General features: G+C 42.4%; 3 protein-coding genes across 3 annotated transcripts; 1 reads left to right on the top strand and 2 right to left on the bottom strand.

The window, feature by feature from the left end:
• Nucleotides 1-4: 4 nt before the first annotated feature.
• Nucleotides 5-822, bottom strand: LOC309452686 (histone H3.2). The gene has a single exon (XM_082076018.1). It carries the CDS (start codon nucleotides 770-772, stop codon nucleotides 362-364), a length of 411 nt encoding a protein of 136 aa, XP_081932144.1. The 5' UTR covers nucleotides 773-822; the 3' UTR covers nucleotides 5-361.
• Nucleotides 823-1987: 1165 nt separating this feature from the next.
• On the bottom strand, nucleotides 1988-2443 carry LOC309452693 (histone H2B 8). The gene has a single exon (XM_082076019.1). The coding sequence runs from the start codon at nucleotides 2415-2417 to the stop codon at nucleotides 2037-2039; it is 381 nt and encodes a 126-aa protein (XP_081932145.1). The 5' UTR covers nucleotides 2418-2443; the 3' UTR covers nucleotides 1988-2036.
• A 285-nt stretch (nucleotides 2444-2728) lies between these two features.
• Nucleotides 2729-6085, top strand: LOC309447636 (histone H2A-IV). Its single transcript, XM_082068465.1, has 2 exons — nucleotides 2729-4508; nucleotides 4623-6085. The coding sequence occupies exon 1, from the start codon at nucleotides 2795-2797 to the stop codon at nucleotides 3182-3184; it is 390 nt and encodes a 129-aa protein (XP_081924591.1). The 5' UTR covers nucleotides 2729-2794; the 3' UTR covers nucleotides 3185-4508; nucleotides 4623-6085.
• Nucleotides 6086-12274: the final 6189 nt, after the last annotated feature.

Here is a 12274-nt window from a genome sequence, read left to right on the forward strand (position 1 = left end):
GAAAGCCTGCAATTGCAATTTTTCTTCAACCAGCTAAAGCCTTATAGGGAAAAAAATTATGCAAAGTAATATTTACTCTAAATGGACATTTGACCTAGCACAATCACTTAACAGGAATTTAATCTAGTCTACATTGTTTTACAATGGTCAGGATCTTTTTTAGCTTTTTTGAAACGTGTAGTACATTTTGTTTGGTACTTACCCAAAATAGAGTATCTTGGTCCCTGTAAAGGCACAGGGAAACACACCGATCTTCTATGCAAGACTTAAAATGAGTTTACAGCTCGTTTCAGTGGACATGTGGTGGCTCTTAAAAGAGCCTTTGGGTTTTGATAGTCTGAAAGTACCGATCACTAGAAGCTTAAGCACGCTCACCGCGGATGCGGCGGGCCAGCTGGATGTCCTTGGGCATGATGGTGACGCGCTTGGCGTGGATGGCGCACAGGTTGGTGTCCTCGAACAGCCCCACCAGGTAGGCCTCGCTGGCCTCCTGCAGCGCCATGACGGCCGAGCTCTGGAAGCGCAGGTCGGTCTTGAAGTCCTGCGCGATCTCGCGCACCAGGCGCTGGAAGGGCAGCTTGCGGATCAGCAGCTCCGTCGACTTCTGGTAGCGCCGGATCTCGCGCAGCGCCACCGTGCCGGGCCGGTAGCGGTGCGGCTTCTTCACGCCGCCGGTGGCCGGCGCGCTCTTGCGGGCAGCCTTGGTGGCCAGCTGCTTGCGGGGCGCCTTCCCGCCCGTCGACTTACGCGCCGTCTGCTTGGTACGCGCCATCTCGCCAAGAGCAGCTGCCCGGGACTGAAGAACAAATCTCTATGTAAAAGGCCGCCGCGGGGCCCGCTATTTATAGCCATCACCGCTCTGTGATTGGCTAGACATAAGACACAAATGCCATTGGACAAAGAGAAGGATTTGAAAAGCCCGCCGGCTGGCGCAGGGGCCGCAGGGGGGAGCGGCCGCTTCCCGCTCCGCAGTCCCCTCCCCCGCCGAATGCGATGGCGCTTTCTCTTCTCTTATCCCTCAGCTCTGCCCCGCCGAGCGCTCTGCCACAGTGGCGACCTGCCAGCGGACACGGAGTTTTTCTTCAGCCCCACAGCAGACGGTTTTATTGCAGCTTCTGTCCCGGGCAGCCAGGATTTCATCCCCCTTGCAAACGGCTTTTTCAAAAAACAGCCCACACATCCTGCACCAAGTGAAGTTCTATAAAGCAGTCTCGTTCAGGTTTGTTTTTTTTCATGTCTATTTTTTTAATTTGTATTTTCCTGTTACGTTGTCTCTTAGGATTGTTGAGAAACCTCTATTGTGCCATGCATATTCTCCATCAGAGACGAAAAAAAAAAACAAACAAACCACGAACCAAAAAACCCCTACGCCACTGCTATATGAAACCTATGGGACTAAAAAAAATCACACTTTACATAATTTCAGTTCCGCTGTGCACGGCGTGACGAATTTAATGAAACATGGTCTTCCAAATGTCACACATAGACAATTCCCTAGGGAGCTCTCCGAGTAAACAAGCCACTCTGGCAAGTCGTTATAGAGTAAAAGCTAACGTTTAAAGGGAACCGTGACATTTTAGTACACAAGGTATAAGCTACAATGAATTAAGGCGGGATTTGTAAAAAGAAAAATATTGCTTTATTTCATATCAGAACAGCAGGAAAAAAAAAAAAGACCACACACACTACCGTGCATGTTTCTCTGTACTTACTGAAAAACTAGAACAGAGATAATTACTTTAAAATGAAAAGAAACCTTAATAGCTTTCAGGCTAATTAAGTGCTTAATGGTCTTTTTATAGACCTGTCAGAATAACAGTTAGGGTAGGGCATATATAAGGCGTCCAAAATCATCCCCGGTACTTTAACGTGACATAATTTCCCTGCTAGGGAACAGTATATCCTAGTTTGGCAAGCAAACAGCGCTAAATACAAATACCACTCACCGAACCGAATTAGTGTGAACGACTCTTTTAGTGAATACGTGGGTGGCTCTTAAAAGAGCCTTTAGGTTAAAACTGACGATCCGGGACGCTCTACTTGGAGCTGGTGTACTTGGTGACAGCCTTGGTGCCCTCGGACACGGCGTGCTTGGCCAGCTCGCCGGGCAGCAGCAGCCGCACGGCCGTCTGGATCTCCCGCGACGTGATGGTGGAGCGCTTGTTGTAGTGCGCCAGGCGCGAGGCCTCGCCGGCGATGCGCTCGAAGATGTCGTTGACGAACGAGTTCATGATGCCCATGGCCTTGGACGAGATGCCCGTGTCGGGGTGCACCTGCTTCAGCACCTTGTACACATAGATGGAGTAGCTCTCCTTCCTAGTCTTTCTACGTTTCTTGTCACCCTTCTTCTGCGTCTTGGTGACGGCTTTCTTGGAGCCCTTCTTCGGAGCAGGAGCGGATTTAGCTGGTTCCGGCATTTTACAAGTCTGTCACTACCTGTCTGCAGCAGGAACGACGTAAGTACAATAGCGGCGACGCCTCTATTTATAGGGACGGTATGCAAATGAGATGACTCAAGTCTTTTCCTGTCTATTGGACAATAAGCGCTCATGATGTCAAACCATCTAGCACCTCTGATTGGTCACTATTTCTTCTATCTTCCCATTGGTTAATTTCAGAATCCCAGACTCCACCAATCAGAAGTCTCACCGAACCCCAGAAGGAAGGGATAAAAAGGCAGGGTGTCAGCTCTTGGCGCACTTTTTCTGGTATTGCAGGTTTCTGCGTCTTAACGTAGTTTTATATTTTACTTAGGCTTTTTTTATTTTTATTATTTCCGAGGTAGTTTAGAGTTATGTCCGGCCGCGGGAAGCAGGGCGGGAAGGCGCGGGCCAAGGCCAAGTCGCGCTCGTCGCGGGCCGGGCTGCAGTTCCCCGTGGGCCGTGTCCACCGGCTGCTGCGCAAGGGCAACTACGCCGAGCGGGTGGGCGCCGGCGCCCCGGTGTACCTGGCGGCCGTGCTGGAGTACCTGACGGCCGAGATCCTGGAGCTGGCGGGCAACGCGGCCCGCGACAACAAGAAGACGCGCATCATCCCCCGCCACCTGCAGCTGGCCATCCGCAACGACGAGGAGCTCAACAAGCTGCTGGGCAAGGTGACCATCGCGCAGGGCGGGGTGCTGCCCAACATCCAGGCCGTGCTGCTGCCCAAGAAGACCGACAGCCACAAGGCTAAAGCCAAGTAAAGCTTCAACAAACAACCCAAAGGCTCTTTTCAGAGCCACCCCCATTTTCCTAGAAAGGGCGGGAACACTTGAGACTCCAGATATTAGCTTATTTATAAAGCTTTTTATTTTAATATCTGGAATCATTCGATTTCAAATAATGTTTCTGGAACGTACATTATTTTTTACTGGGTTTTTTTTTTTTACTGTTTGTTGTAGGTCACTGCATTTTTAAGAAGTCAACATGCTTATGTAAACTTTCTCAGTCTCACTTTTTTGCAAAACTACCAAAAGACAACCGTTACAGTTGGCGAGATCAGTGACAGCAGGATGGCCTAAGAAGAGAACTTGAGAACACGGCAAGGGTGGGCTTGTTATCTGGCCCCTCATGTTTTGAGTGGGGCGAAGCACCCCTAATCCCGGCGGAGGTGGACTGTGGCGGGGGGGGCAGGGTGTCTGTGCGCACCCGCCTGGAGGGTCGGGGCCGGCGCCAGCCAATCAGGGTGGAGCGCGCGGTTTTCAAATCCAGGGTGTGATGGGGTGCCTTTCCCTCCCGGCGTAGCTGCTGCTGCCCCTATTTCGGAATGGAAAAGGAGTCCAAGTGCTTTCTGCATAGTGGCTGCTTTCTTTTTCTGTCTCCTGAGATCGTATTTTTTTGCATATTTGTATTTTATCTTCCAGGCAATAATGAGAGAATTAAATATTTCACTGGGATGCTCTCCTATAACTAAGCCAGGATTGTTTCCAAAGCACAGGGTCAGTAAATGACGGGGGAGGTGGTGGTGGAAATCATAATGGAAGATCACATGTTAAAACAAAATAGGCTAAAGAGTGCTTTTTCATAGCATCTGAGTTCCTGGAGAATCACTATGAACAGTCACATGTGAGGTAGAGGATCATTGTGTATCAGTCTAGACTTAAACTGATGTTTCTGTTCTTTTTCATTTTTATTACATGAATGGCTTTTAAAAGTGCTGCTTGGTTTATCTAGAAAATTTTCATTTGACAGTAACGACTCCTGGGCTCTGACTTCTTTGACTCAGCAGCACCTTTTGGTGCTGCCTTTTTGGTCCTTTTGGCCGTGGCAGCTGCCTGCTTCTTATGGCTTGGCGTTCTTGAGCTTGAGAGCCCCTTGTGCTGCGTGGAGGTGGTCATGGCCTCGGTGATCACCGCGGGGAGATTGGGGCCCTCAGGCTTCGGAGCTGCCTTCGGCTTCTTGGAGGTGGGGGCTGGAGTGGCAGACTGTCTCGGGCATGGTCAGAGACAGCTTTCAAAAAGGCGGGGGGGGAGCATCAGAGAATCAGAGAGAGATCGGAGGAGCCTCGATGATCCACCCCTCTGAAAGGTAGTGAAGGCTCTTCCCCTCTACGTTTGATTTTCTTCCACTGTAAGGGACACTGCATTCCTTCCGTTGTTTTGTACATATTAGTAAAATAAGATTTTATTTCTTTTTCTGTAGTGTTTTATGCGGAAGAAAACAAAACTGGCCAAAGGAGACCCAGGAATGCACTGCCGGGAGCCTCCAAATGCTCCTGCCCGCGGGCCTGGGGAGTGTTTTCTTTGTTCTTTAAAAGTGCCCCTTGAGAAATAAGTCGAGGAAACTGTACTGCTTTTTACAGTTTCCTCCCCCAGGAAGCAGAGGAGTGAGTCATTGTGGTAATGTGTTAATCGAAAATGTTTTTCAAGCAGAGGGAGTGCCTGGCTGAAGTGTTGCTTGGAAACAAGATGAGAATCGTGGGAATAGTTTTAAACAATATTTGCTTCTTACACAATTTTCAAGTTCTATTCTTTTTATGTTTGTTTGTGCATTTGTTTGTTTGGGGGGGTGTGTGTGGTTTTGTTAGAAGACTACTTTTTCTCCCTTTTATCAGCCCTGTTTCGTTGAAAGAAATTGCATTAGGTATTAATCATCTACCATTCAGAAGCAAATATTTGAAACAATATTAACGGCAGGATTTTATCAGCAGCTATTCTGAAATTTGAGGCTAGAACTATGTTTAAAACACTTGAAGATTATTCTTTTGTTTAATAATCTCAGTTTCTTGTACTCAGTATATTAAGCAAAATAACCTTCGGTTGGTGGATATTTATAACGGGTGAACAAGACTGCATGGGTCTCAAACAGCATACTGATTTGTAGAAGGTTCTGATTGGCCTATTTGAAAATCCCATGTTTTGAAACACAGGCCTCCCGGGTTTCATTTTTGCCCTCAAAAGCAAGCTGTGAGGAGGGAGCATTTCTCCCTTTTCAAGAGAAATGGTCACACTGAAGTGCTCGAGAAGGAAGTATGTCTGCATTAGAGGAGGAGGGATTTTCCTCACTGATGTATGAAAAATCACTTGAAAACACAAGTATTCTAACATTTTTATTTTCAAATGATGTATGGACAGATTGAAATCTAGTCTAAGGTATTTTTAATTATCTTTCTCACTAGAATCTAGTTACACTCAATAATAGTAAACCACAAAGCTCACAATTTTTTTTCTCTGCTTTTCTAGCCATGTTTCCCCTTTGAGACGTGCATGTACAGAGCTTATTTTCCTTTCATAGCAGTTTATAATTTATGTTCTGTTTTCTGTGCCACCAATGGTAATTTCACATTTTTTACATGTTTTTATTAGTACAAGCAAACTGGTGAGTTCTGTATACAAAATCCTCTTTTTCTTCAGCTAAAATATGACTGGAATGTTTTACTACAGTTATTGCATATCCTTGTTTCTCCTGACCAGCCATTCACACTTAATGTAGAATGGTAATATGTTTTTCCTTATGTAACTATGCTTGTTATAAACTAACACATCTTTTGTCTGCATACCATAGTTAAAGAAAACTTTTGTATATATTAAAATAGAATAGAGAAGTGTATTGTAATACCTATTGACTTATGAGGCAGATTAGACATTAAAAAGTTTTCTTTAAAACCACAAGTATTTTATTTCATTTGAGATGCAGAATTTCTAACTAATCTGGATCATTTTCCAAATTTCTTTCCAACTATTCAAACAACCTAAGCTCTCAAACAGATTTCTATATAAAGGAGGAAGGCTTCAGATTTAAGAACAATGCATCAGAGATGCTGGTGGTCATGAAAAGACATTTAGTGTCATAGATGACCTAAACTACTCTTGATCTTTAAATCCAAACTTGTGCTTTAAAGTACAAGCTATGGCACAGGTAGTACAATCTCTCAGATATCCTGGCCTCAGATAATGTTCTTCAGCCTGTAGTTACTCTATAGTTCTGCTTTTTCATAAAGTACTAGGAGGTAAAATGTGAGGTAATAAAAACAAACAAAAAACCCAAACAAACAAAAATCCAACAAACCCTATACTTAGCTGCAGAAACATTCCCAAGTATGCAGACACATAAGTGAAACAGACTGAAGGGTAAAATAATATTGACACTTTGCTTAACTTCATCGTAGTGACAATGGTGTATGGGAAGTGCCCTTCAATGTTCTTTTGCTTCAAAAAGTCTTGCTCATGTTTTTGTTGAAAAGGCTATGCTCTTTCACTCTGTAACAAGATGTGGACAGCGTAAAGTCATTGTCCAAAATCCCTTGATTTGAAGCAGCTTAACACAGTCTTAGAGGAAGTCGACGTAACTCCTCCTCCCTTTCTGGGGCAGAAGTTGCTTTAAGCTACTGTATCTACAAAAATGTAGGCAAGTTAGAGCATATACCCACAAAAGTGAATGGAATTGTTTGCCTGCTACTGAGGGTAGATCCATGAAACTGTGGGCTGTTCTTTGTAAAACTTATTTGAACATTTTATACAGTCTACACAAAGGTTAAATATTTACAGGTCTATTCATAAATTATGCTAATGCCTCTTCATTCAAATATTTATTTCATTTAGTACCTTTCTACAATCATACATAACAAACTAAAATATTGTCAAGTAGGAATATCTTACAAATGTGGTGTAATATATAGAATTGTTCTGAATAGTACCATCAGCAACTAACTTTTCATACTCCTGTGAAAACAGGTTTGCTTAAACAACAAACCAGTTAAAAAAAAACAAAAAAAAAAAAAACAAAACAAAACAAGAAAAAACAAGTTATTTATTGTAAGGAGCCATTGAAGGAGGAATGTTGTTTTTACAACTGGTCTGGCACCTGACCCCTGTGGAGGGGAAGACTGAAAGACATCTGGCTATGAATCTTTAATGCAAAACAAAGTCTCTTCAAGCTAAACCTGGAATGTAAACTGATTACTGTATTTGAAAAGTTAAGCTACGGGACAGGTAGCCAGAGATCCAGGAATCCACACTTAAAATCAATAAGGGCGGAGGGGAGGTGTTAGAATTAGATTAATGAAATAGGTAAACCAAGGCAGGGAGGCAGGCATCAGGTAGTCTGTAAACCCTGTAGTACTCAACTAATAGGGAACAGGGGAGGGAATTTGCAGCTGGGATTAGGGTGATATAAGCAGGGGCTTTTTGCCCTATTCTATGTGCCTACTATTAGGTAGGACACCCGGTTTTGCAAAATAGTTAACAAAGTATGCTCAGGAGAGATACTGCCTGAGCTTGTTATATTGGCAAGGTGATCACCTCCTACATTTACATTGGTTGTGGTTTTTTTCTCAGGTATACAGTATGGGATCAATTTAGATACTGGTAAACATGAAAGAAACTCACATGTCTCCATTCACAGTTTCAGAGGCACTGACGTTTTGAAAATCTGAATGACAGGAGCGAAGCTTGAAAGTCAGTTGCATTATATAGCTGTAGAAACGCAGCGAAAATCTGCATTTGCAGTTTGCAGGTAACAATAAATGCTCTGAGTGTACATAACATTAACATTTTGCAGACTGCCATAAATCGCTAATTCCTTGCACGTCTTTCTCTCTGCATCTTCCGATCGATCGGTTTGGGAGATTTTCCATCTCGCCCCGCACCGTGAAGCAGCTGCCGGAGCGCGGCGGGGACGGGCGGCCACAGTCACCGCCCGCCCGGCGCCGCCGCGTTCCCGCTGCAGCAATTTTTGACCAATCCTGCCCAGAAAGGAACTTCCCTCCCTCCTCCTCCTCCTCCTCCTTCTCCTCCTCTTCGCCCTGCCTCCCTCTCATCTTCCTCCGGTTACCTTCTCCGCCATCCCTCTCCAAGTCGTTTCCATCTCGTTAATCCGCAGGCAGGGAAGGTGAACCTGCTGAATGACCCCGCGGTGCGGTGATGGGCGCCCTGCCCGCCCGGGCTGCTGTTAAAACCAGCCCGCGTTTTTAATACCTCTTGCACCGACTGTTGGTTTTAACTGCGTTTTATATTGTGGCTGCTGCCCAGGGTACGGAAAAAAAAAAAAAAAAAAAAAGAGAGAGAGAGACTTAACTGTTGAGAGAGCAAGAGACCATCTCGCTTCATAAACTACTTATATAAAGGACCCCGTGATCGTTAGAGCTTTTCCCACCTTGTTCATTCTGTCCTAGAAAACCTGATGCATGACTGCATGGTACAGAAACAATTCTCCCATACTAACTAGGCTGATGCAAACAAACCTTTTTTTCCCCCTCCGGATGGCATCTCTATGTGTCACTTCTTTAAGAATTCAGTTGTTTCAGGTCTCTGCACTCTGCATATGAATGATATTGGTCTTGACATATGGGGACGTATTTCAAACGGAAACCAAGCCCTTCCCTCTTCCTACAGACACTGCAGCTTCCTTCTGCCATGGAACTTCCTCTTTTGTCTCCTCAAGTAGTTTGTGAAAGAACCATGGAAATACCTGCACAAAGCAGGATGCTAGTAACTTGGAAGCCTTGAAAAAAAGTCGTTAAACAAATGAACAGGATTTTTTCTTTGGGGAAGTAGTTTTTGTTTGGAGGGGGGTCAGTTGTTTGTTTGGGGTTGGGGTATTTTTTTACCCTATGGTAAAACCAAACTGAACTTCAGGAAGTGTGTGCTCTTAAATGGAAGATGATACCATCAGGGATCAGTTTTGAAGTCTTTTAAGAGATGGGAACTGTTTACCACCAGTTAGGAAGTGCTTATAGTTATGCAAGCATCTGTGTTCCCCAGAATTGATTTCTATAGAGGAGAGAGAGGGCTCCATCCTCACATTTTCATTCATCATTTTCAGGTCCTCATTTAGAAAAAGCCTACAGAGATAAGGAGTCCATTTACTTAAAGAAACCACCTTTGATATTTAGGCAGTCACTAACATTTTGCCTGGTAAGTAACTTTATAATTAGATCAGTCAGATTTGACAGCTTTAGTCTCTGACCTTACAGATAGTAAATATAAGCAAGACCATCTTCACCCAGTAGTTGTTTCTGTTCTCAAAGTGTCGTAGCATCCTCTGCAGAGAAGCTGTTTTAGACCTTAAATCATCTTTATGGCTTTTCTCATAACTTTCTTTTCTAGTTGCACTACATTTTTTAAAAGGCCAGAAATGTTCACAGTACTCAGGGTGCAACTATTTCACACAATGTTGCAACGGTACAAACATAAAATATCCTCTGTTTCATTCTCTTTTCCTCTTCTGATGATTCTCGGCATTCAAATTATTTTCATTGTAGTGCTTCTGAGCACAGAACAAATTTTTGTTTAATTATTTTTTTATTGTTTTCAGATGCATTAGTTTTTTTTTAATTAGGATCAACCCAGAGGGTGCAGTGAAGGTGGAAGATGGTGGTGAGAGAGTTCTGAAGACTGAGTCGGGGATCAGGGCAGGAGGTGAATGAAACTGAAAAACACGGTTAAGCTGATCAGAACTCAGATATTCCAGGGGCATATTGAGCTGTCAGGTGCAAAATGTGGGATTATATTTTATACTGAAGGGGTAACCACCAGTCCTGTCTTCAGCCTCATGGCAGTGTAGACGTATAAGGTTGATGGCCTGGGCAAAGGCTGACAGCTTGGTGTCTCCAGATGAGTAGGACGCACAGAGCACATGCTGTAATTAAAAAAAAAAAAAAAAGTGATGCAGCTTACAACAATAATTTATTTTTTCTTTTTTTACATGGAATTAGACAACTTCTGTAATATTTTCATCATGTTGATTGTCACTCTAATAAAAAACATCTCCATTTTTACTTGGACTTCTACATATCAGATGATAGTCTGAAAACAATTAAATTTCCCTAGGAAGATGATGCAGGGGCTTTTTTACACCTTTCCCTCACAAATGTCTCAACTAAGTAAAATAGCACATTAATGAAAAGATTCTGCTTTAGAAGGTGAACCAAATCTGTATCTCCATATTGCAACATTTCTATCACATACCTTCATCTGGTTTAAAAAAAGAAAAAAAACAAAACACATCATAGAAATTTTCTAAGTTGATATCAATTCTCCTGATTACCTGAAAATACATATGCTGGCAGATCTGCTGAGAAATCAGCAGCTTCTTCCGATAGCAGCTAAACAATTCTCCTCAAAACCCCAAAGATCATTAAAAACAATTTTTGAAATTCACAGTTTGCAACAGCTTCCTGAAGGGGGTGGTTGGCATTTGGGAAGGTCAGGAGCATTGGATGGAATGGAAGGATGGGAGATTGAAAGCTGGTGCAAAAGGGGAGTGGTACAATCTTTTGTGACATAACTAGAGTGGGAAGAGGAGTCATTTTTCTGTCTCCTTCCTGCCCTCAACCAACCTGCTCCTTCATTCCAGTGTGCCCTGACTGCCTTTCCACATCATGTGAGAGACACCTCAAGGCTCTTCCAACTAATGCTGCCTTGTTTGGAAGAAGAAAACAGAGTTTTTCACCCTTCTCATACTGTCTTGATTAATGGGAAAAGCTGAAATGTAAAAAAAAAAAAAAAAAATATTAATGAATAGTTCATATAGTGACTTGTTGGTTCAGAGTAATAAAATCAATGGAAATGAACCACTAGGACTGAATGATGCACCCTGGCCATAAAATATGAGACCAAGATGTCATATTAGGAAATGTAATGTTACTCCAGATTCCAATCAATATGGATTGCTCAGAGCTCCTTCCATCTTTTTAAGAACATTCAAAGATCTGGGCTCCTGTAAACAGGATGTATGCCTTTCCTTTTGGTTTAATTTTGTCTATTTTCTGGAGTGTCCCAACATTTAAATGTTATATAAACTGTTATTTTATACCTACTGCTGCCAGTGAAAAGTTTAGAAAGATGCCATACACATATATTATGTTAAAAAAAGAAAAAAAACACACACACACACAAAAAATAAAATTAAACTATCCGTTGTTTGGTGGGGAAAATATAGAATTTGGTAAGTATAACTTGGCTTTAGCAATCACGAAATATAGAATATTTCCTCAAATAACCCAAGCACACTGTAATGCAATAATCAATTCTATCTGCCTGTACGTTGTTATCATATCTACAAAGATTCTGTGTAAAATCGGTCACAATAAAAATTAACGCTTTAGACCATCAATGATTTTTAATCCCTTTTGAAGATAAGCTATTACTTAGGTCAAGAACAAATCACAGTATTCACTGTTTCGGTTCTTCAGCTGGGTTGTTACTCTTGAGAAGTAATGACCCTTAGATGAGGATGAAAAGTTGGTTGTTATTTAAGGAAGTTTAATATTGAGACAATCAAGAAAGTATGATGTAAAAATAAGCAAAGGTTAAATTTCATGGAAGAAAAAAAAAACCCACTAAATAAGTGCCACAAAAAGAGATCTAGTGAAATAAGAAGCAATGAGAAATGGATGCTAAAAGGGAGTGCAACTTTTTGACAAAATACCAATTAAAGCCAGGCATGGGAGTTGAACAGAGCAGTTTGTAATACCTGTTTTCACTAAATCACATAAGAGAATTGTTTAAGTGGATAATGTAGAAGAATATTAACACTTACACTGTCTTAAGTCATTAGGTGTAATGAAAAAAAAGGTATAGAACAGTTGTGCAAAAAGTTATGTGATTAAAAACAAACATGTCAGAAGAGAAGAGAAAAAATAATTCCCTCACCAGTCCTTAAGAGAACAAGAGAACATTTGAATCTAGACAAATAGAGAGAAAACACTCAGTAATCACTGCCAAGGAAAATGTGTATAATATCATATACTGACATAAGTAATAGGCAAAGTGCACTATAGTTTTGCAAAAGCATCAGTGAGCTCTCTGTTGTGTTCTGTTCATGCTATAACCTTTAAAAGGGAAGAAGAAGAG

Source organism: Streptopelia decaocto (assembly GCF_964273445.1).
Source record: "Streptopelia decaocto genome assembly, chromosome: 1".
In the NCBI taxonomy this organism is placed as follows: domain Eukaryota; kingdom Metazoa; phylum Chordata; class Aves; order Columbiformes; family Columbidae; genus Streptopelia; species Streptopelia decaocto.

What these genes read in the sequence shown, in the direction of transcription:
- LOC309452686 (XM_082076018.1), bottom strand. Translation starts at nt 772, where the DNA reads ATGGCGCGTACCAAGCAGACGGCGCGTAAGTCGACGGGCGGGAAGGCG.
- LOC309452693 (XM_082076019.1), bottom strand. Translation starts at nt 2,417, where the DNA reads ATGCCGGAACCAGCTAAATCCGCTCCTGCTCCGAAGAAGGGCTCCAAG.
- LOC309447636 (XM_082068465.1), top strand. Translation starts at nt 2,795, where the DNA reads ATGTCCGGCCGCGGGAAGCAGGGCGGGAAGGCGCGGGCCAAGGCCAAG.